Genomic DNA, 25,603 nt, shown 5'->3' on the forward strand with positions numbered 1-25,603 from the left:
ACACATGGACACTGCTAGGACTTCCAGAAAAGAAGTCTGTATTTCAGAAAAGTGGATCTGGGGTGAATTAACAGGGGTAGAAAAGATCAAGGTTTTGGATGGGGGAAGATAAGAGATGGTGGTGAACAGCTGTTTTAAAGACCTGCAGGGATGAGTGGGATTGATGAAGACCCTTCATCAGCACTCCCAGTGGATGCAGGTGAACCCCTCATGCACAATCTTGTGCTCAGTTTTACTACTTTATATGAATAACCTCTCTGACGTGTTCTCAAAAATAAGTGCAAAACAGGAAAAAAATATATAACGGGAAGAGGAATAGGAAAACAAGATGGTAAGCAAGTCACAATGGGGGCAGAAGCAGTCATTGTTGAGCAATGGCATGGTTGATTATATTATCAGGGCAAGGTTTTCATGCTCAGGTTACAGCCTTGAAGACATGAGCAGGTGTATGATTGGCACTTGAGTAACGAGGCATGCAGCTGTAAAATGTGTAAACCAGAACATCAGAGGAGACGCCATGGATGGACAGAGGAAGCTGAGACATTGGTGAAGCCACTTTGCACAGATTGCATCACATTCAAGTCAAGTGTGCTCAGGCCTCGGTTCTCCTTTTGAAAGGCGTTTATTGGATCTTCAGGCTCGGTGGAGTCAAACTCAGCCATTTGGAACGTCCTTGGTTGGAGCATCGTGTTTATCCAAGACTGGTGATCTCCTGTCAGGCCATTCATCGTACTGGAGATCCCCAGCATGAAAAAAGATGGTGGTGTTCTGCACTGCAAGGCTGATGTCAATCTAAACGGGTATGTATGCTTTGCATGTAGACAAACACTGAACAAGGCATTGCTTCTTAGGATTACTGTTACACAATCTCGTGGATAACGTTGATTTCTGCTGCCGCTTTGTCCTCTGCTCACAATTGCCTTCATTATAGATTGGTTGCAACCGCCACTACTGCATACCCCCATCATCTAGTCAATTGCATCACGTGCTGAATGCAATTCATCAGGATCACACACGACGACTACCTTGGCTTCGAGAATCAGGTAATTATATTGACACATTTAGGTGAACTGTTATTTCTGTGTATTTGCTTAGCTTATGAAAGAGTTACGATATAATCTGGGTAACCTGGGTAATTTGTAAGATTTATCACCAACATTGTGGTCCAAGTCCTGTTTGCTAGTATTAGGTTAAACAGCCTGTTTACCACAACTGCTCGGAATCCGGCCCTAAACCCGTTCCCTAGATTGGGGTGTGGTTGCCACCATCTTGGGCATTATCAGCTGAATGTGCCTTGTTAATGGTCACGACGCCGACCATGCAGCATGCCTTGTTGCTGGTCATGACCCCGAGCATGTGACAATACTTTACATGTTTTTCATCATTACCCATGCGCTTAGAGCAAAGCAATTGGTTCACTATGTCTGTGTCTGTGAGCGAGGAACTAGATTTCAATTGGATTTAATATTTTGAACAGGAACCTGCACTTTAGCAGTACATTGGCTCTGAATTTGGCAAATTGTATGTCAGGTCATCCCAAACGAGCTTCCGCACAGAGGTAGAGCAATTGCTTCAGTGTCTCTGCTGCCTGACGGTCAAACAAAACTGAAAATCATTCCAAACAGGAAACTGTTTTTTGGGACCTCATAAAGGACACAAACAACAGGCACGAATAACTATAATTTAACGTGTTAAGAGGGTGCAGCAGTGGTGGTGAACGTCTGAATAAATGGTTTGTTTTGATTTTCTTCTCCAGCCTTTAAAAGTTTTATTCTATTTCAATTGAATATATTTGAACACTAGAACACAATTCGCTTCGTTTTGCACTTCAAAAAACCTGCAGTTTTGCAGTACTTGGACAAAACGTTGCGCAGTCTTGACCAATGGAATTTGCTGCATTTGCTGCATGTGCTGAGGGTGGAGTAAGAGCAAGATTCAGAAAAAAATGGCAACTCGTACTCAAAAATATCGATTGCGCCCAGAAACACAAAACAAGAGTTGAAAAGGCCCACCTGTTGTGCTAGCTTGAGATGTTTATTATTAAGTGTTGTATTAAATAGGCACAACACGAAATGGCTCGCATCTAGGATAAATGTATGCAATATTATTTGGTGTATGATATTTGTCCCTTAAAAATCGAGGATTCTTTCCTGGAATGGGTCTTCAATCCCATTCTAAAAACCATTTATGGGACTGTAAGCACAATAATTAGTTAGTTATTTGAATGGCTGGATCTTCTTGGAGGAACTTCCGGTGGGTTTTATTTATTTATTTTTTGGGCGTGTAGATGGATGGAAGTGTGGCCTTGAGGTGCTTGAACTCTTGGTGCATGCTGCGTTTGAATGAATGAATGATCGTTTTAAGGCCATTTTCCCCGCTAGAGCGGGGGTTAGCCTTGCGGGCCCCATGACGATCATGGTTCCCTGTTTGAGGCAATGTTTTTATGGCCGGATGCCCTTCCTGACGCCAACCCTTGGTCACGCTCTTACGATGTGCAGGGATACGGTGTACCTATTCTAAATCGGGGTACACACCGTGATCATTCATCCCAGCAAGCTGGTACTCGATTTGCCGACCTCGGAAGGATGACAGGCTGAGTCAGTGAGTCAACCCCCCTGGCGTTAATTCAGCGATCGACCGGGATTCGAACCCAGGATCCTCAGATCCCAAGCCGGCACCCTAACCGCTAAGCCAACACCAGGCTGCGTTTGCTTGGAGTAATTTATGCTGTACAGTTCTGGATTGAATATACTGCCCTTGGAAGAAAGTCTCCTGGTTCTTTGGTTAATCTATTTAGACATAACACCCATGAACATAAATTGGGTGTTATACCATCTCCCTATATATAATCTTTTATTGTACTTAATTGCCCATAATGACCAGGGTTTGAACTATAACGATCATTTCCATAAAATGCCCAATCACTTGTTGAATACTTGTCAAAAACAAACAAACAAAAAAATCAACATTGTGTACCGATAAATATATCGGAATGTGTATATGGAGTGGTAACGTCCCCTGGGGTGGGTGTGATTAATGTACATTGCCACATCTGTGTAAGTACTTTTGTAAATTCATGAACATGCATGATCCAAATGTAATGAAGATGGATTGGACCAGCCATAGTGTCCCACAGAACTGTTTTCCTTTGATTCCCGTTATAAACTTTTTTGAAACCTTCAGCAGTTGGGCTAAGCCCGAAGAGGCTGGCTGGAGCCAGGAGGCCTGGGCTGGACTAATTACACTCCATGGTGATAAATAACTGAGGGAATAAAACGCCAATTTGAGCTAAATAAGTGCATAAGGTGTGTCAGACGTAAGGGGCAACGTGGGAGAATGTGGGAATGAGACAACACGATGATCGAGGAGAGATTACTCGCTCCAAAGCATAGATCTCACCTGTGCATTGGAGTAAACCAATGATGTTCCTTACAACTCCCACCTGTAGTCTGACTAGTGTTGCAGGCACACATTAGCCGTGCAAATCATTTATTTACTCGTTGCCCGGTGTCCGTTTCGTTTGCTATCGGAGAAAACCCAGCTCCGTTGTTGACCAGAGTGTAGTTGTTGTGGAGCACAAGTTGTGTGGTGTCTGTTTTAAGAATTTTGTATGAGGTACCCTTATTTGCATTGTTGTTTTTAGAATGTGATGCAACCATCTTTAACTTTGCAATAGCAAAACTGTCAAGGAAGGAACTTGGGTCACATGACCATTCATGCCTCACACTTTAAATTCAGCTTAAATTATATCTTTAGTTTTGGGGCTGAACCCGATTGATCCACCAAGACCAAAGGCCTATTACTGTATATCTATATCTAATCTATATATATATATATATATATATATCTGTGCAGCGTCTGTCCTGTCCTGTGTTGTCACTGAACTACTTTCTCAAACTTTTGTGAAATCGTACCAAACTTCTGGAATGCACATATCTCTCCCGTCGGTATGTCCTAAGGGTATTTTTTTGGAAAAATTTTCCTTTTTTTTTTTTGTTATTTTTTGGGGAATTTTTTTTTTCCCCAACTTCAATTGTTTATAAAATGTGATATCACGTATATTACAAATACATTTGTGCAAAATAATTGTTTGAATTATGATTGGTTTAAACCATGACAAAACGGCAACTCGGGTACAGTCATTTATCTATACTAGGGCATTGCCCGTACGTGGGTGCCCGTTCCTTGCCAAAAAAAAAAAAAAACGCTACCCGTACGCTCTACCCCGCCCGTACGTCCGTAAACAAAAAAAACAACGCTCTTCGCTTCCGCCCTTCGCTCTGACTGAATTGGGAGAAATAATGCGCATAAGAAATCGAATTACGTACCGTAATGGCGGTCAGCTCGTAACGCGCTCAGCTCCGCTCGTCTCACATCGGCCACGCCTACGCAACAAAGCGTTCTGTGATTGGCTGCCGGAAGTGAAGTCGTCACTGTCCGGAAGTTCGCAAATCGCAGTTACGATGAATCGTTTTAATTTAATCGCAGTTTGAATTCGTTTTAAAACATAGTTTAACGGCAACATAGTTTTCCAACGTGAAATAAATGAATACGCTGTCAAATGTGCCGTCCGAGGCAGAGTCTGATCGCCACGTTCGGCACACGTGATAGCTCGCTGCTCTGATTGGTTGAAGCGTTTTTTGGACATAGCTCGGTAAGTACTTGTCCGATTAATTTCAAACCTTGAAAAGGCACATCCTCGGGTCCCCAGCAATATACCTGGCAAGTTTCAAGTATATCGGACCCGTGGTTGTCGAGAAACAGCGGTCACAGACACACAGACACACAGAGACACAGAGATTGCTGGAATTATAGATAGATATCTACACATCTGGGCAGTCTGTGTTGTCACTTAACGACTCCCTCAAACTTTTGTTTCCGTGGTTGTGAAGTGTTTTTAATAACTGTGGTGGTTTTGAATCACGTGGTGGTGAGGTATTTTGAATTATGTGGTGGTGAGGTGTTAAGTGAGGTGTTTTTAAATCACATGGTGGTGGTGTTTTTAAATCACATGGTGGTGAGGTGTTTTTAAATCACATGGTGGTGAGGTGTTTAGAATTAGTTGGTGATGGTGTTTTGAATTATGTGGTGGTGAGGTTTTTTGAATTACTTGGTGGTGGTGTTTTTAAATGACGTGGTGGTGAGGTGTTTTTAATTTCGTGGCTGTGAGGTGTTTTTATTACGTGTTTTATGGCTGTGAGGTGTTTTTATTACGTGTTTTATGGCTGTGAAGTGTTTTTACTTTCGTGGTGGTGAGGTGTTTTTATTACGTGTTTTATGGCTGTGAGGTGTTTTTATTACGTGTTTTATGGCTGTGGTGTTTTTATTACGTGTTTTATGGCTGTGAGGTGTTTTTATTACGTGTTTTATGGCTGTGGTGTTTTTATTACGTGTTTGATGGCTGTGAGGTGTTTTCAATTTCGTGGTGGTGGTGTTTTTAATTTCGTGGTGGTGAGGTATTTTTATTACGTGTTTTATGGCTGAGGTTTTAAATTACTTGGTGGTGAGGTGTTTTGAATTACTTGGTGAGGTATTTTGAATTAAGTGGTGGTGAGGTGTTTTGAATTACTTGGTGGTGAGGTGTAATCGTCCCAAACTTCCAGTCTGCACCGACCCCTCCCCTACGTATGTGCAGAGGGGTTCTTATCTTGAAAAAAAAAAAACATTCAACCTAAATCTTCAACCTAAATTGCCTATAAAAATGTAATATCACAAACACAACAAATACATTTGTGCAAAGTAATTGTTTGTATTATGATTGGTGAAAATCATGACAACACAGCAACTCAGGTACAGTCATTAGCCTCAGTTAAAATAAGCCCGTTCCTCAGTATCGACGCTTGGTGAGGTGAGCACAGCGAGCCGAGCCAAGCTAGTATATATATATACACACACAGTTGGAGAACAGAAAAATGGATGAAGTGGATATAATTGCCAACCGCCGTTCATTACTTGATTGGTTATTAGCCGCGTCGCAGACGCTGCTCAGAGTGCCCTCTGCTGTTGTTGTTGTTCTTGCAGAGAAGACAAAACCTCAAGCTCCACCCATTCTGGGAACCATAGCTCCACCCATGCTGGGAGAGCCTTCATATAAACAAATATCCACCATTTTATTAACTCGCATAGCTTTGAGGCCTGTTTTGTAGGCCCGTGGTGTCTTCCTCTCTGTTTTATTTGAAATCAAATTCGATATATCATTTCATTTTTCACAGTCGCTAACATAGTTTTAGACTCGGTTGAAAAAAAACGGGAAGAAAATCCGATGAAAGTTGCCCTTTATAGAACGAAATGAATTCTCAAAGGCCTGTAACTTCAAGTCCATTGAGATTTTTTTTTTTTAAATCGCGGCATGGTCAGTCATACACCGCCCGAAATAAGAGACGGGAAAATGCCGAGATATATTAAAAATTCGTCCATTTGATGACAATCGTCACGATGAAATATTTAATTTATACGTCGTCACAATAATGTGGAGAGAGGAGCATAGCTTCGTTCACGTGTCGCCACACACGGGAAATTGCCGAGATATATATTTTTAAAATCGCGGCATGGTCAGTCATACACCGCCTGAAATAACAGATGGGAAAATGCGGAGATATATTAAAAATTCGTCGCCACACACGGGACATTGCCGAGATATATTTTCACTTTGCACAAAAATAACCAAGTAATCGAATCAATAGGAATGTCCTGTGCCTATAACATCGACGTTATAGGCACAGCTGCATCTAGGCATTGTGTAACATCGACGCGGCTTTTGTTTTAATTAAAAGTTTTTGTACTTGTATATATATATATCCCACTATAATTCACCAAATGTCTGTCTGTCTGTTCGAAGGTACCGTAAAAACTGCTGAACCGATCGCAAAGATATTTTGGGTGGATAATCCTGGGATCTCCAGGAGTAGAATAGGCTATTTAGTTTTTCCAATTTCAGCTTTCGTCTCCAGCATTCTCAGGTTTGGACTCTCGCATAACATTCATAATTCTCATTGCGACGATGTTGCTTTCCCGGGTGCCGCGCGATCGGTGCAGCCGTTTGTGCGGCACCCGGGAAAGCAACATGTCTCCATCGATCTTGCCAAGGCCGTAACAGCTGTCGGCTCAAAATCCTTTTAACTGTTGATTTGGTACAGTTACACGTATCGGGAATTTGGTAACGTATCGAATTTGGTACACAAATCGGGAGTCCATACGACACAGCGATTGTGAACACTGTTATCGATCACGATCATAGTGTATCGATCACGATTCACGATCATAGTGTATCGATCACGATTCACAATCACGATCATAGTGTATTGATCACGATTCACGATCACAGTGTATCGATCACCATCACGATCATAGTGTATCGATCACGATTTGAAACACAATGGAATAATATTTACCGATATGAACAGTGTTGTGGCTTTTATTGAAATTATAAAGATACTGTTTAGATTTTGATGATTTGCGTGTGATATGATTCAACGGATGTTTATATGAATAGTTAAAAAAAAAAAAAACCCTTCAATTTCTGATATTTTGCCTTTTCATTTGAGCTTCCAAATTGAAGCCCCGCCCATCGGGCGGGTACCGTTGCTCGTATATATAACCCAACTGAAAAGTTGTGAATAAATATGCTGGAAAGGCACAAAACCTTTTGGTAACTAAAGCAGTTGCACAAGTACATTTGAGACAATATCAGACAGGTACATGACGTTAAGCTCTATAAAAGTTTTTTTTTTTTTAAACAAGTTCAAAGTAATGACTTTATTATAATTTACACAGGAAAACTTTGAATTATTACTACAACAAATAAACTTTAAAAGTAACAAACAAAAACTAACAAACAACATTCATATCTACAGGGGGAAATAATGTCCACATTAATCAAAATATGGAAATAGATTCATTTCACAAAGCAGATATTAGATTCAAATTGTACCAATGGTTATGCAAATGAAATCGACCTGCATGTGATTATTACAGACGCAGCCATTCCATTTCAACTACACCAAAGGAATACATTTCTGTAATACGTATATGTCAGCAGCCAGATTGTTGCCCACATGCATGTTGACTTGTAAAAGATCATTTTAATTTTACATTCAGTAAAGTAAGTAGTAAGATGTCGAAAGTTGCCATCAACGCCGCTTTGTTCCACCAAACCCTGCAGGAAACGATGGAGAAAGGTGTGGGTGAGGATGGTGAACAACGACAACAATAATAATGATTAAAAGGAGGATGTCACAACAACAAAGCAAAGATAAATAAATATCAAACTTTTCCGAATGCAACACCAAGTTAACTTTCAACAAGTCTCGAATACGCTCAAGTTGGATGACCAGACCATTTGCATGTTCTCCCCTCAATTTACTCGACAGCTTTCGGGTAAAACTTGACACTTGCAAATTGATGAAGACTGTACTTTGACGTTTCCAAAATAAATAAATAAAACATTGGGTCATCTACGATTTTTTAAAAACAAAAAAAACTATTTCGGCTGAGGTCGAGCGAAGCGAGGTCTCAGCCGTATACTCCCGATACATGAAATACCCTGCTACCCATGCCTGCAGAAAACGGACGTTTTGGAACGCCGGCCACATTTTCCATCCAAGTAGCTTAACTTTGTTAAATTCTCCCTGGGTATGCACTCTTATGTTCAAAGTTTTGTGTCAATTGTTCAAGCAGTTGTGGAGAAAGCGAAAACGGTAACACCGTAACGGACACCTGCAACCTCTGCCAGGCCACCCAACATACAATAAACACATTGTGGAGAAAGCAAAAACGAAAACCCTATAGGGCACACATTAGCCCTGCAATTCATTTATTTACTCCTTGCCCAGTGTCTGTTTCGTTTGCTATCGGAGAAAACCCAGCTCCGTTGTTCGTTGACCTAAGTGTAGTTGTTATAGAGCATAAGGTGTGTGTGTGTGTGTGTGTGATGATGATAAATGTGTTGTATAAGGTACCCTCGTTCACATTGTTCCGTCGTGATGGTGTTGTAGTTTTCCAATGTCAAATATATCTATATGCCCAAAATAAACTTCTGGGACTTTCAGAATTAAATTTTGCATCAATAATGGGAATAAAAAGTTTGTGGGGTTGACATCATTTTGACATTGACCTATTTAATTGGACATTCACCCATGGACCTATTTAATCATGATCTAATTGTAGAATAACATTTTTCACCAAAACTCAACTAAGGCTTGTCCAATCAGAACTAAATTGCCCTCCCTAGATAGCCTCAACCTAGAGTAAGGCGCCTTTGTGCTCAATGTACATCATAACCCTCCAAGTTAAAGGTAAAATTGCAGTCTGGAGAATTTTTTTTTTTTTTTTTAATCATCGCTCAATTTTGCCAATGTGGAATCTTAAAGACTGCTTGGCCTTCCGAGATGTTCTTGCAACATAATGGTGTACCAGCAATGAAGTTGTGCATCTGACATTTTATTAGTCTTTGACCTACTTTTTCAGATTGTGACTTGATGGACGAAAAAACAACAAAAAAAACAACCTTTTTCATCCTAACTGGAATAATTTTCTTCCAATTTTCATAGTTTTTTTTTTTTTGATTGATTGTAGTTGAGGACACATTATCTTAATTTACACCCTATCCCTAAAGGTTAAAGTTCAAGGTCATATGGCGGTCCTAAAATAATTTGGCCTTCATTAGATCACTGGCCAAGGGTAAGCAAGTTGTGGGCGATCAACAAGGGTAAGTCGTGGGAGGCTGACCATTGGCGATTTCTCTCCTTGTATACCAGATCTGTATAACAAGCCATGAAAATGTCACACGGAAATCATTTGAAATATCTAATCTCAAAATAAAATCACACAACCTCCATATTAATTGCATCGCATCTACAGACTTGGCATTTAATATGGAATATTTTTTTTGTGGGGGTGAACTTACTTTTCAAGATGTCTTAGAACCAAAAGTTCATTGGAATTATGTTGAAATTATTCTAGATTTTGTTAATGTGACGTTTAAAAGAAACAAAAACCACATTTGACATTTCGAAGCAAATAAATTGATCCTCGAAAGTGATGTGAACTGATATCGAACTCAATTCACGGACAGTACTGTGTTAAACTTCTATACGTTTTCCAGAAGTACCTCTTTATTTTGCACATTAGCCAAACATTTTTTCAACAAAAACAAAAGCTAAACTAGAACGGGCACTCGGTAGAGCGCATACCTTCGCCGCAGCTACTGTTCTGTACTTGGCATGGGAGTGTAGGGAACAGAACAAAAATACGATTTTGACCTTTTCGTGACCTTGACCTTGACCTTTGACCCGATTGCTCCCAAAATCTAATCAAATGTGTCCCGTATAATAACCAATCATCCCACCAAATTTCATGCAATTCGGTTGAATACTTTTTGAGTTATGCGAATAACATATACACACACACACACACACACACACACACACAGACATACAAATAAATACACAGCGATCAAAACATAACCTTCCGCTTTTGCGAAGGTAATTATGGCTGGGATTACGGACAGTAAAATTACAGTTCAGTACTTCGTGTAACCCCCACGAGCATTCAGGAGAGCACGTACACGTTGAGGCATGCTGTTCACGAGACTTGCCAAGGTTTGGACAGGAATCGCTTGCCATGCAGTGACAATAGTCTGCTGCAATTCACGCACAGAGGTCGGCTGCTGGTCCAAGTTGTCGATTTGATGCGTTAATTCTGCCCACAAGTTCTCTATCGGATTCATATCCGGGGACATGGCAGGCCACTCCATATGCTCTACACCACGTTCAGCAAGAAAGTGTTGGATCATGCGAGCACGATGAGGCCGTGCATTGTCATCTTGGAAGACAAAGTTTCCTCGAAAGGCTGCACGAGCAAATGGAAGCAATGTTTCTTCCAGAATGACCCTGTACTTGAACTGGTTCAGGTTTCCATTCAGAACAACCAGGTCAGTTTTGCCCCCTGCATGAAAAGCAGCCCAAACGGTCACCCCACCACCTCCAGCTTGGACTCTTGAAACTATACAATCTTCGTTGTGGGCTTCATGCACTTGTCTGCGCACTCGGACGCGGCCATCTTGACGATAGACCAGAAATCTAGACTCGTCACTGAAGGTCACGTGATTCCAGTGTCCTGGCTGCCATTGAGGTGCTCTCTGGCCCACTGCAATCGGCGCTGGCTGTCTTGTCTGGTCAGGCATGGCTTTCTCAGGGGATGCCTGGCGCGATAGCCTGCTTGAACCAGTTGTTGGTTGACTAGCCTTCTGGATACAGGCACATTTGTCAGTTGATGCCACTCAGCCCTACGCCGATTAGCTGACTTGGTACGGCCATTGCAGACTAGCCGGTGCAGCTGGCGATCATCTCTCCTTGTGGTTCTGCGTGGACGTCCTGGCCTCGGTATTGGAGTAGGGACACCCCTCTGAGCATTTCGTTTCAGGATCTTTGACACCTGACCTTGAGTGATGCCATACTGCTGAGCAATAGCACGCTGTTTCATGCCAGAATTTCGTAAAGCCACCACTCCATGACAAACAGCATTGTCAAGTTGACGGACCATCTCCAGAGGAAGCGGCAATAACTTTTGTAGACGTGCAGCAGTTGTTTTCCACTAACACAGAACGCAACAACCCTTGTATACCCGATTGTGAAGCCAATCGTCAAATGTACCTGTCCTTACATTTTGTCACGCCACCTGTGATATAATCCTGTTATTGACTTCTTGCTGCGAAAGACATTCAGTGACATGGTTCTTTCAACAAAGACATCACCGAAGGGTAAAAAAAACTCATCAGATTGATATATTGAGTTCAGAAAGTAAACCCAAGTCAAGAAAAAAAAATATTCCATATTAAATGCCAAGTCTGTAGTATGTGTAAAGCACTTTACCTCCAAATAGCAATTTACAACAAACCAAAGATGACAAATTAAAATCTGACAGATACATGCACACATACAGCTTAGCAGTAAAGAACTGGAAAAAAGTACTACAATATGGTTCTTCGTTAGGAAAATGGATTAAAGTGCAAATAGATCGATGAAGGTTTTGATAGCATTTTCAATGCCAGAAGATCACGAGGAGGGGGGAAATCATACCAGAATCAGTCCGAGTAGCTGGTGGGGCAGAACTGAACGTCGGATGTGAATGCCTGGTCTGGGAGCTGTAACCTCCACCATAGCTTGAACCAAACCAGTTGCTTCTGCTGGAACTGGTGAGGAAAATAAATAAAAAATGTATGCAATTCAAATGCTTTGCTTAAAAAAAAAAATAGAAATAAAACAAGAAATGTGTGACATTTCCATCAATATCTTACCCACGGTTGCCCAGCAGATAACCCATGAGCCCGCCCGTTCCGAGCCCTGTTCCGAGTCCTGTCCAGAACCCAGACCCGGATGAGGCCTGTCTGTGTGTGGAGGAACTTCTGTTTGATTGCTCATAAGATGGTGGTGGCTCTGAATTAAAGAGATACAGCAATAAAATAAGCATTCAGAATGAATATTTTACCTTCACCAAAGGTGGACGGAGGTTATGTTTTCACCCGCCTGTTTGTCAGTGAACAGGATATCTCTCAAAGATGTGGACAGATTTGGATGAAATTTGGTGACAGTTTTGGTGTGTGACAAGGACGAAATGACTAGATTTTGGTGGAGATGCAGAACCTGATACTATAATTTAAGTGATTCATGGGTGAAACTCCTTCCGTATAGCATGGAACGACCCATATGGAGGTTTCCATATTTTCATCAGAAAAGCATGCTGCGATTTTTGGGAATTGAGGTGCTATTCCGATATGCCGATTTGTTTCTTAACACTGTAGATTTGTGTCGAAGTTATCCAGGTACAAAAGATTGTAAGCGCGTTACCGTGATCAGATGGCCGCCACGCTGGAGAACGTCTGTCTACATCGGTAAATACGGATATAGCGTCCATTGTTAGTTTATCGCCGTTCCCTCCTATGAACGTCATGGGACGTATCAAAGTGCCGTTTTTAACATTACACGAAGTAAAATTAAGACTCGATTCTGCTGAACACAAAGACAAAACTCGATAATGTCTTGGTCGCAGTGAAATTTGTGACCGATACGAGACCAATAAATCTTAACAAGGAACCTTGATGCAAGAGGAGGTAGTGAGAATTGTTAATTCCACCCGTCTCTTTTCTGAGATTACCAATTTAACCTCCCCTGTGGATTTTTGGCGAAAAATGATTTATTTTTTATTTCCATGCATCTAAACACGTCATCGCCATGTTAAGGTATATAGAGCAGCTTAATGCCATGAAGGCTTAAGCTTAAAAGCAGCTATAGAGCAGCTTAAGGAATGGTCCTTCCAAGGCATGGCATTATAATTACAAAAAAAAACAAAACAAAACAAGAACATTGTAACAAAGCATTTTAAAATTAATACTAATAATAACTAGAAAGAGCAATCAGATTGCTGACCCTCGTCAGGACGTGTTTTCAGTGGTTTAAGGCTTTTGTGTTAAAACAAATATGGCGGCTGAACCACGCGACCAGATGACGTCATTTATTTCTTTCTTCAATTTAACTCTAGATAATGCTCAATAAATTTCATCTTGATTGCATGATGTTTTGTACTCATCTAATTATGCCATAATGGGGGCACCTATGACATCATCTAACATTTTATTCTCCATGGAGAATTTACAATGAGACGTCTCAATTTTTTCTATGCAGCGCTTTTGGAGATAGAGGTGCAACGTTTTTCGTTTTTTTCCAAGATGGCGGCAGAACCACGTGATCTATGACATCGTAATTATCATTCAAAAATTATACAGGTGGAGTTGCACCTATGGTGAAAATTTCCTGTTAATCGGACCAATGCTTGCAGAGAAAATCATTCCTTCTTGTACAGACAAACGGACTCAAATGCAACACCCTCTCCTCAGGTGAGAGTAATAATAGTATGAATGAATGAATGATCGTTTTTAAGGCCATTTTTCCCGCTAGAGCAGGGGTTAGCCTTGTGGGCCCCATGACAATCATGGTTCCCTGTTTGAGGCAATGTTTTTATGGCCGGATGCCCTTCCTGACGCCAACCCTTGGTCACGCTCTTACGATGCGCAGGGATACGGTGTACCTATTCTAAACCGGGGTACACACCGTGATCATTCATCCCAGCAAGCTGGTACTCAATTTGCCAACCTCGGAAGGATTGCAGGCTGAGTCAACCCCCCTGGCGTTAATTCAGAGATCGACCGGGATTCAAACCCAGGATCCTAGGATCCCAAGTCGGCACCCTAACCGCTAAGCCAACACCAGGCTAGAGTAATAATAGTATAATTTGGCAATAATATTCACTAACGTATAATACACCACCCCCACCCGGAATACCCTTCATCGGAATACTCAAGCATATCCATCTGGGTTTTGTGAACGGTAAGCTAACGCTCAAGCACTACAGCAGGTAGGCATGCTCATGGAAAGCCTTCCCAGAAGAGTGGAGGCTGTTATAGCAGCAAAGGGGGGGGACCAACTCCATATTAATGCCCACGATTTTGGAATGGGTGTTAGATGTTCGGGTGTCCGCATACTTTCGGTCATGTAGTGTATGTGCTATTCAGAATTAATTTCTTTTATAATAATGAAATGCTGCACTAATTCAAAATAATGACAGATACATAATTACAGAACATCCAGCAATGGATGTTCAGGTGAAATAAAAAATCCACAAAATATCACACTTTTATTTGCATAGTTTTTATGGCGTAGCCCATAGGGAAAAGCAGTCTCGAATAGGGTTTGTCCATCTGTATGTATGTATGTCCCCTCAAACGTATACCAATCAGAGCTGAGGATCTGGTCACATGACAGGGTGATGTGATTACATCTGATGTCAATACGGCGGTACAGTGGCTGACTCTCCACACTCCGCCGTTTTGATTTATATGCTGTTCATGCCGAACATATCATCGAAGCTGTCATACATCACAATCGCCATGCTCTACCTTTACATTTTTCATTCAGTGTGAAACGCAAACAAACCGATTGTTAAAATGACCATCAAATATCGAAAGCATCGGCGTTAGTCTCTTCCAACAAAACGGTACGTACCCAATTCTTGTGGGGTATCATCTCGATTACAGTAGATCTTCCCTCAGTTCTGTAAGTAAAACTAATCTCACGGATGCCTGGATTTCTCCAAATTTCTTTGTTTAATGTTATAAGCAGCATTAGTGACTGTTTAAAAAGCTAATCATGTGTGTTTGTGGTTTATAATATTTTACAAGCTTGGCTTCACCGCTGTTAGATTTTCGATCTTGTTTTGTTACAATTTGGACGAGACCATCCCTCAAAATGCAGATTTTGACATCAATTTTGCAAAAATTTCCAGGGAAGCATGCCCCCATAAAGTGTTTTTCCTATAAAAAAAAATATATATATACTTCTGAAGTTAAACCCATACTGATTCTTCACCATTGAAAGATGAGGCCAAAAAACGGTATTTAGCATGATATCTTAAAGTTGTGGGTGGATTCGGATGAAACCTGGTGGTCAGGTTGGGTTGTGACAAGGACGTATCATGTCAATTTTGTTGAAGATCAGAATATGGATCCTGATACGAGATTTTTTTTCTAATGATAGGGTCAAAAAGTGTGTACCCTGGATAAGAATAGGTACGCCGTATCCCTGCGTGTCGTAAGAGACGACTAAGAGGGTTGGCGTCAGGAAGGGCATCCGGCCATAAAAACATTGCCTCAAAAAGAGAACCATGACAATTACAACTACATGTGGGCAGGGTACAGCCCGAAGTGGAGATCGGTTTCTGAGGTTTGGGACATGGAATGTAGGGACAATGACAGGGAGATCAGGAGAAGTGGTGGAAGTATTGGTCAGAAGAAGAGTGGACATATGTTGTGTGCAAGAGACGAGATGGAAGGGAAGTGGTGTGAGAATGGTGAAGGGTAGGCAGGGACAGAAATACAAGTTTGTGTGGCAAGGGTGCCTGGAGGGCGTGAATGATGTTGGTGTCCTGTTTTCTGAGGAGTTTGTAGACAGTGTGGTGAGTGTGACTAGAGTGAGTGATAGGTTGATGATGGTGAAAATGATGATTGGAAAGCTCGGTGAACGTCATCTCGGGATATGCTCCGCAGGTTGGTCGAAGCGATGAAGAGAAGGACAAGTTCTGGTGTGCGATAGAGAAGCTGATGGAAAACATGAAAGATGAGGACGTTGTTGTGGTAGGAGGAGACCTAAATGGACATGTGGGAAGGAGTATGGATGGTTTTGACGGAGTTCATGGGGGTTACGGATATGGTGTGAGAAATGGAGAAGGTGAAAGGATTTTGGAGTTTGCTGATGGAGCTGATTTGTTGATTTGTAATACTCAGTTCCAGAAAGAGGATAATAAGCTTGTTACATACACGTCAGGTGGGTCGACGACAACCGTTGACTACCTGATGGTGCGTAGGCGAGATAGGGGGCACCTCCGGGACACAAAGGTGATCCCGGGGGAGGAGGCTGTTTCACAGCACCACTTGGTTGTCTGCGACGTAAGGGTGAAAGGTGCGAGGAGAGCTCGGCAGGTGAAGTACCAACCGAGAATTAAGGTGTGGAGGTTGAAAGAGGTGACAGTAAGGGAGGGATTAAAAGAGAGGCTGAGTAGGGTCGAGGATGATGTGGTTGAGCTTGAAAGTGGTTGGATGTCAATGAAAGCTAGTCTGTTGGGAGCCGTTGGTGAGGTATGTGGATGGACAAAAGGACCACCGAGGCACTCGGAAACATGGTGGTGGGATGATGAAGTTGGAAAGAGGATTGACGAGAAGAGGAAGAAGTTCAAGGAGTGGCAGAAGGCAAAGGGTACGGGAGCAGAAACAGCAGAGCATGAAAGTTATAAGGCAGCCAGGAAGGCTGCAAAGAAAGAGGTAGCAAAGGTGCAGGAGGCATGTAGGAAAATGTTTGGAGAACGCTTGGATTCGGAAGAGGGTCAGAAAGCAGTATTCAGGATTGCAAAGCAGATAGCGAAAGAGAGGTGTGATGTGATGGGGGTGAGTTGCTTGAAGGATGAAGTGAGACAAATCGTTGTGGACCCAGATGGAATTAAAGGAAGATGGAAAAGATGTATGGAAATGCTGTTGAATACAGAGAATGAATGGGATGGCAACATAGAGAGTAACCCAGTTTTAGGACCGGCAGAGAAGATAACTGAGAAGGAAGTTGAGGAAGCGATAAAAGCAATGAAGAGTAGAAAAGCGGGAGGGCCGACGGGAGTTGTGGGAGATATGTTGAAGGCAGCAGGAAGTTGGGGTGTGAAGAGAATGACAGAGATCTGTAATCTGGTGGTGAGAGAAGGCCGCATTCCAGTGGATTGGGAACTGAGTGCCCTCGTCCCTCTATACAAGGGGAAAGGTGACTCTTTGGAGTGTGGCTCGTACCGAGCGATAAAGTTATTGGAGCATGGAATGAAGGTATTGGAAAGGGTGTTGGAGAGGAGGATAAGGAAGAAAGTGAAGATCGACGAAATGCAGTTTGGATTCATGCCAGGAAGAGGAACGACAGACGCGCTTTTCATTGTGAGGCAGTTGCAGGAGAAGTACATGGAGAAGAGGAAGAAGTTGTTTCTTGGGTTTGTTGATCTGGAGAAAGCATTCGATCGGGTTCCACGCAAAGTATTGACATGGGCATTGAGGAAGTTAGGAGTGGAGGAATGGTTGATCAGAGTGGTGATGGCAATGTACAAAAGAGCGCGCACAGCTGTAAGGACGATGGACGGGAACAGTGGTGAGTTTGAGGTGAAGGTGGGAATGCATCAGGGGTCGGTACTACTAAGTCCACTACTATTTGTAGCTGTGATGGAGGTGCTGGCTCAGAACGTAAAGGAGGGTTTACCATGGGAGTTGTTGTATGCAGATGATCTGGTGTTGATTGCGGAAAGTATGGATGGACTGAAGGAAAAGATGAACACGTGGAAGGAATGTATGGAGACAAAAGGTCTGAAGGTGAATATCGGAAAGACAAAGGTGATGGCAAGTAGTAAAGCATGTGGTGAGGTGGAAAGAACTGGGGAGTGGCCCTATGCTGTGTGTAGGAAGGGTGTCGGAGTGAACTCCATTCAGTGTACAATGTGCGCTGAGTGGGTTCATCAAAAATGTAGTGGCCTGAGAGGGTCATTAACCAGTGTGGCAGCTACATTCAAATGTAAGGTGTGCACAGAGGGAGCTGCAGATGGAGGAAATGTTGAATTGGATCTTTGAGACGGCGTGAAGCTGGAAGGTGTGAAAACATTTTGCTACCTCGGAGACATGCTGAATGGAGAAGGTGGATCAGACTCGGCAACGGTTGCTCGAGTGAGATGTGCATGGAAGACGTTTCGGGAATTGAGTGGCGTGCTGATGATGAGGGGAGTGTCGTTGAAGCTGAAGGGAAAGGTGTATGCTGCATGTGTGAGAAGTGTTATGTTTATGGGAGCGAGACATGGGTAATGAACGTAGAGCAGCAATGAAGGTTGGAAAGGGTGGAAATGCGAATGGTTCGACGGATGTGCCGAGTATCGTTGAGAGAGAGGAAGACAAATGATGAATTGCGAAAGATGATGGGAATAGAGCCTGTGATTGATGCTGTGAAGAGGAACAGGTTGAGATGGTTTGGTCATGTGTTGAGGAAGGATGAAAGTGACTGGTTGAGAAGAGTGATGGAAATGAATGTAGAAGGAAGTAGAAGATGGGGAAGACCGAGAAAGACTTGGCTAAAGATGGTGGAAGAAGAAATGCGGGCAAGGGGGTTAACAAGGAGAGATGCAGAAAATAGGGCAAAATGGAGAAGATCGTCATGGGGACCACAAGGCTAACCCCCGCTCTAGCAGGGAAAATGGCCTTTTAAAATGCATGTTGTTAGGGTCAAAAAGGATATAAAAGCATGATATTTCAAAAAGTTGTGGATGGGTTATGACGAAACTCGGTATATGAATTGGGTAGGTGAAAAGAGCAAGCAAATTAGATTATGGTCAAGGTCTGGATCCAGATCCGGCCTACGAGACAAACAAAACGTAAACTGAAAAAAGTATCAACAGCCACCCTGAAAGCATGCTTATGAGCTGGCGCCTGTCTTAACTGACATTTTCAACTGGTCTCTGAGGCTCTAAGGTTCCTGTATGTTTCAAATCTGCAGTGTTAATCCCTGTACCTAAGAAATCCAATGTGTGCTGTTTCAATGATATAGGCCTGTTGCACTGACCTCTGCCATTATGAAGGTATTTGAGCGGCTGATATGTAACCACCTGTCTAATGTTGTATTGGACCCCTACCAGTTCGCATACAGAGCCGGTAGGTCTGTTGATGATGCTGTCTCCCTTTGCCTACATAACATCCGACAACACCTTGAGGCTCCTGATACCGATGCACGTGTTCTGTTTGTCGATTTTTGCTCTGCTTTCAACTGTATTCTGCCTTCTCGATTGTTTGACTGCCTCCTCAACCTAGATGTTAATCAATCTCTGGCCCTTTGGGCCCTTAACTTCTTACAGAATAGAACTCAAGTGGTTAAAATAAATAAGATACTCTAAACCCCTAAATATTAGCATAGGAGCACCTCAAGGATGTGTGCTGTCTCCTCTCCTGTACTCTATGTATACAAATGACTGCATCTCCCATCAGGACTCTGTCAGAATGTTCAAGTTCGCAGATGACACGACAGTTGTGGGCCTCATCTCCTCTGGTGATGAATCAGCCTACGGTGCCGAAATCTACCTCATGGTCAACTGGTGTCACAACAATCATCTACAGCTGTCCATCACAAAAACCAAAGAGATGGTTGTGAACTTCAGGAGGGACGGGATGGAGCTTTCGTCTCTGGTCATCAACGGCCAGGTGGTGGAGCAAGTGCGCAACTTTAAGTTTCTCGGCACCACCATCTCCTCCTCTGAAGTGGGAGGAAAACACCATCTCTATCATAAAAAGGGCCCACCAGAGACTATTCTTTGAGGCAACTGAGGAAGTTCAGGGTGTCAATGGAGGGCATGCTCCAGTTTTATTGCGCTGTCATCGAATCCACACTTACCTTCCCAATAACTGTTTGGTTCAGCAGTATCACGGCCCAGGAAAAAAAGGAGCTGGACAAAGTCATACGTACAGCCTCCAAAATCATTGGAACTGACCAGCCCTCTCTCTCCTATATCCATGAGTCCCGAATGCAGAGGGTTGGCCTGAATATCCTTAAGGATGCTTTTCATCCAGCCAACCCTGAATTAATGCCAGGGGGGTTGACTCAGCCTGTCATCCTTCTGAGGTCGGCAAATTGAGTACCAGTTCACTGGTAATTCCCTGTGTGTCACAAGAGGTGACCAACAGGGTTGGTGGCAGGACGGGCATCCGGCCATAAAACATTGCTTCAAAAAGGGGACCACGGTGCCCAAAAAAGGCCAACCCCTGCTCTGCAGGGAAAAATGGCCTCTAAAGGTGGTTCTAAAGGTGGTTCAACCCCCTGTTCGAATTCCTACCCTCAGGGAAAAGACTCGGAGCCCTCAAGGTCAGAACCTCTAGGTTCAGGAACTATGCTACTTCCATCTGCATTCTGAAAGCACAGTACCACTCCTATAACTACTGATGAGCTTATAATGCACTTGGCACTTTAGCTACAGGCTATTTTAAATGCTTTTATACGCACCTTATGATGTATACTAAGACCACTGAATTTTTTTTTTTTTTTTTTGTATACTGAATCGTGGCTCGTGAAAGAGCTAACATTTACTTCACAAACAAATCAACCAGACAAACAAAATATATAAAAAGAGGGAGCGGAAAACAAGATGGGGAGAGAAGGGGAAGCACACAAACACAACATTTGAGAGCAGGGAGATGTGTGGAAGGGAGAGGGCTTGGGGGGAGGAGGCGTGGGAAGGGGGGGGGGGGGGGTGAGGGAGAAGTATAAAACACAAGGACACCAAGGACTTCCAGGACAGAAGTTGGTATTTCAAAAAAGTGGAATTGGGGTGAAATTAGCGGGGGTAGAAAAGATCAAGGTTTTGGATGGGGGAAGATAAGAGATGGTGGTGAACAGCTGTTTTAAAGACCTGGAGGGTGGAGTGGGATTGAAGAGAGTGAGGGAGTTTGTTCCAGAGGCGGGAGAAAAGAGAGTCTTGATTTTGGCAGTTTGACCATAAGAGGGTTGCAGGCAGATCTTGTGCGACCTGTAGGAATATTTGCGGGACAGAGCCCAGAGAGAGCTGGGGGGGCAAGGCCAGAGAGGAGTCGGTAGAAGAGGGAAAGACCACCAACCTGCCTGCGGTGAGTGAGTGAGAGGCCCTTGGCGTCAGCTTCATCGCTGGAGATTCCAATGATTCTGAATGCTTTGGTTTCAACAGCGTGAAGACGAGCTAGGTGTGAGGCAGGAGCACCAGCCCAGAGGGGAGAGCAGTATTCCATTGAGCTGCGGATGAAAGCCTTGTATGTGGTGAGGAGCTCAGGTGTGCCAAGGAAGGACTTCGCACGACGGAGGATGCCCAGTCGGCGACTGGCTTTGGAGGCCAGATTTGAAATGTGGTTTTCCCAGGAAAGATCATGGCAGATAGTGAGACCCAAAAGCTTGAGTGACAGAACTTCTTGGAGATGATTATTCAGAAAGTGGATGGGAGGGTTGTCCAGTCGGTCTTTTCGGAGAGACATCGTAAGAGTGTGAGATTTGTCAGGATTGAAAGACATGTTCCACTTGTTTGCCCAGTCTGTGATTTTGTCCAGGTCTGCAGAGAGTGAGGAGGCTGCAGACTGCCGATCTGAGGGATGAAGAATGGAGCGACAGAGAGTAGAGTCATCAGCAAAGAGATACAGAGGATTTTCAAGAGAGTCAGAGAGATCATTGATGAAGACCAGAAAAAGCACAGGGCCCAGAACACTGCCTTGTGGAACTCCAGCCTGAACAGGAAGAGGAGATGAGAGAAACCCATTCAGGGCCACACGTTGACTACGACGAGAGAGGAAGTCCGCCAGCCATGCGTGGAGATTTCCATGGATACCAAAAGAGGAGAGTTTGGTGAGCAGAGCGGGGTGCCAGACTGTATCGAAGGCACGTGATATGTCAAGGGAGACGGCTCTAATTTCCTGTTTGGCATTGAGGACCTCCATCCATTGTTGAGAAAGCAGAAGCAGCATGTCCAGAGTAGAGTGACCAGGTCTGAAACCAAATTGATGATCAGAGATCAAGCCATTGGAGAAGAGGAAAGATTTCATATCTGAAGCAATGATGGATTCCATGACTTTGCTGATAATTGGGAGAAAGCTGATTGGTCTGTAGTTGCTAGGATCTGTTTTTGCACCTTTTTTGTGCAAAGCGGTGATGTTGGCTGATTTCCAAGCAGATGGCAGATGACCTTGAGCAAAAGAGAGGGTGAAGAGAACAGAAAGAGGGAGTGAAAGAGCGGAAGAACATGATTTTAGGACCCGTGGGCTGATGCCGTCAGGACCAGTTGCAGAATCAGTCGAGGGTTGACAGAAACTTTTCCACCTTGTCAGGAGGAAAGGACACAGAGTCCAGGAGCAGCTGGGTACGACTGGGTACGGTGGGTACAGAGAGGGATGGGTTTGGGACACAAGATTTAGAGGCAAACACAGAGTTGAGGCATTCAGCTTTTTCACGTGCGGAGTCAGCCATGTGGCCATTTGAGGTGAGGGAAGGGATGGAGGGGGAACAAACTCCAGAAACAGATTTGACCAGACGCCACCAGGATTTGGAAGAGGGAGACAGATAAGAGAGTTCGGTCCTGAGAACGGAGAGATATTGTTTCCTGGCTCTCTTGAGGGTGGACACACACTTGTTTCGGGCTTTGTGAAAGGAAATGAGATTTCCTTCCGTTGGATTTGCTTTCCAGGAGACGAAAGCAAGTTGTTTCTGGGCAATAGCCTCACCACAAGATTCCGTGTACCATGGACGTGAGGAAGGGTATGACAACAGAAGACGAGATGGGATAAATCTGTGCATGAGAGAGAGCAGTTTGCTTTGGAAGAATTCCCAGGAAGAATTTGTCAGAGGCAGTAGAGATGGGAGACCAGTCCAGATGATTGATGGCTGCTTGAAGACCGTGCCAGTTGGCCTGAGTGAAATGCCAGACTCGTCGACGCTGAGGAGGCTCTCTGAGAATGGTCAGAGAGATGTCCACTTTAACAAGCACATGATCATAAGAGCCGATTGGAGCAGAAGAAGAGCAGCAGACATTTTCAGGGAAGTTAGTCATAACCAAGTCCAGAAGAGAAGATGCTCCGTTGACTGAAATCCGGGTCGGGAAATTGACAGATTGCGTCAGTCCCAGTGAGTCACAGAAGTCCTTTGCTGAAGAGCCATGGCTGGTGAGAGAGGTACCCACACCCAGCCAACTGGCATGGTGACAGTTGAAATCACCACATATGAGGAAGAGAGAGTTGGGATGGGTAGATAGAAGGTGGTCCATATTCTCAGACAGCGAGATGTAGATGGAGTCATCACTGTTTGGTGGACAGTACAACACACATATGAACAAAAGGTGGGAGCGAAGGGGAAGCCGTAGCCAAAGGTATTCCTGGGGGTGAGGTGGAGAGAGGGCAGTGCAGGGCAAGTGAGGAAGAGAGTTTTTAATAAAGATAGCAACCCCACCTCCAGGACGAGGCTCAGGTCTATCATACCGGAGGAGGGAGTAACCTGGGAGAGATACCAAGGAATTTGGAGGTTTTCCATGCCCCATTAATGTATTATTTTTTTGTCTAAGAGCACACTACCTCAAATTCCTAACAACTGTCAAGTTGATGTGGAAATAAAGTATTGAATCTTGAAACTGTTCAGCCTGGTGAAGTATGCGCTCCACCAGGTGCCGTTCTAGTTTAAAATGTTTTTCAGTACAGCACTACTAAACAAATAAAGGGTTGTAATCCATAATTATCATCAAACAAAATGTCCTTTCATACCTTGTCGCATGTATTCTTCTTTAAAGCCATATGAGGGAGCTGAAGGTGGATGAGCTGGACCAGTTCCATAGCCTTGTCCCATTCCTGGTGCCCCTGGTCCCATTCCTGGTGCCATTCCTGGTCCCATTCCGGGTGCCATTCCTGGTCCCATTCCGGGTGCCAATCCTGGCACAGAATCTCCACCATTGCTGTTTGCAGGGGCTAATACCATCTTGTAAATGAAGAAGACAACACCAGCAAGTAACAGCAAAATAACCAGTGATGACACTCCATCAGACATCCCTAAGCCCAAGCCTCCAGAAGGAGACGGGTTTCGCCAACCATATCCACCGCCACTGTCATGTGACCCAAACGAGGACTGCTTTCCGGTCGATTCCAAGGTGTACTCGAGACCACAGGATCCTTGAAGAATATATGGATCATCAGCGTAATCGTACCCTTCACAGGAAACCTCAATTCTTCCAAAGCGGTACGTCGACTCCATACTTGCCTTGCATTCCCACTGGGGTGCAGGTGGTGGAGTGGTGAGGGGCGGGGGGCGGGGGGAGGTAGCGAACAACTGTTATATAACATAACAATTTTGCTTGAGTATTCATGAACAAGCAAGAAAAAAACCTTTCAAAAATAATCATATATTTGGTATTACCTGGATGTCGTCGCCATCTGATCCTCGATTTGTGCACTGGACCACATCGGGTGTGTTTGTAGGGCAGCCAGCTGAGCCGCCAATGCAGCGCAGATGAGGAATAGGATCAGAGCGTCGTGCTGATGTGAATGCACCTCGGCGTAAAGTAAGCACCTGCACGTCAGACAGCAGTACACGATCTGCATGCCAAGAGGAGGTAAGATGATGAAAAGTGAAGGCAGAAAAAGGGTACAACAAAGCAAGGAAAAAAAACATAAATCAAAACTAGAACAGCACTCAGTAGAGCGCATACCCCACCAGGCTTAACAGTACATTTTGTATTCCACCGACGGGCTGGATCTGGAACCAGACCTCCAAAATCAAATCCGCTTGTTATTGTTACATACCCAGCTCACCCACCAAGCTTCACCTGAATCTATCCACCAATTTTTGAAATATCATGTGATACAGTATATCGTTTTTCGTTCAATGGTGAAGTCACTTTTAAATTAAAAATTCTCATCTGGATTCAGATTTTCACCAAAATCAAATTGATTCGTCCATGGAACACACCCCAACCTGTATGCCCAGTTTCTGAATCTGTCCATAACTTTGAGATATCGTGCTATACAACATTTTTGGCCTGACAGTGCCTTCAGAAAGTAGTCACACCCCTTACCTTTTTCACATTTTGTTGTGTTACCTGAATTTAATTATTTCAGCCCCGAGTCAATACCCCGTATAAACACCTTTGGCAGTGATTACAGCTTCGGGTCTTCTTGGGAATGTCTATCAGCTTTGTACATCTGGATTTGGTGAGTTTCTCCCATTTTCTTGCAGATTTGCTCAAGCTCGGTCAAGTTGGATGAGGAGCGTCGGTGAACAGCAATTTTCAAGTATTTCCACAGATTCTCAATGGGATTCAAGCCTTGGCTTTGGCTGGGGCACTCAAGCACTTTCACATTTTTGTTCTGAAGCCATTCGAGTCTTGCTTTAGCGATAAGATTGGGGTCATTGTCCTGTTGGAACATAAATCTCTGCCGGTCAAATATCTTTTTCACTCTGAAGCACGTTCTCCAAGGATTTGGCTCCATTCATTGTTTTCTCCATCC

General features: G+C 43.6%; 1 protein-coding gene and 1 long non-coding RNA gene across 3 annotated transcripts in view; one reads left to right on the forward strand and one right to left on the reverse strand.

Annotated features, from left to right (window-relative positions):
• Positions 1-8,423, forward strand: LOC144893658 (uncharacterized). The gene is made up of 3 exons (XR_013624593.1): positions 1-199; positions 500-1,043; positions 8,162-8,423. It is a non-coding gene; the product is annotated as an uncharacterized LOC144893658 (long non-coding RNA).
• Positions 7,741-25,603, reverse strand: part of LOC137434816 (store-operated calcium entry-associated regulatory factor) — a 20,901-nt gene continuing 3,038 nt past the window's right edge. The window contains exons 2-6 of one of the 2 annotated variants that reach the window (XM_068127945.2): positions 24,513-24,691; positions 23,867-24,368; positions 12,296-12,434; positions 12,078-12,190; positions 7,741-8,155 (exon numbers count right to left, since the gene is read on the reverse strand). In XM_068127945.2, coding sequence (XP_067984046.2) covers positions 8,130-8,155; positions 12,078-12,190; positions 12,296-12,434; positions 23,867-24,368; positions 24,513-24,691 — 959 coding nt within the window. In that variant the 3' untranslated portion in view covers positions 7,741-8,129. The remainder of the gene's footprint in view (positions 8,156-12,077; positions 12,191-12,295; positions 12,435-23,866; positions 24,369-24,512; positions 24,692-25,603) is intronic. The other variant, XM_068127953.2, reaches the window with a different exon arrangement.

Source organism: Myxine glutinosa, chromosome 1, assembly GCF_964187855.1.
Source record: "Myxine glutinosa chromosome 1, kmMyxGlut1.1, whole genome shotgun sequence".
Lineage (NCBI taxonomy): Eukaryota > Metazoa > Chordata > Myxini > Myxiniformes > Myxinidae > Myxine > Myxine glutinosa.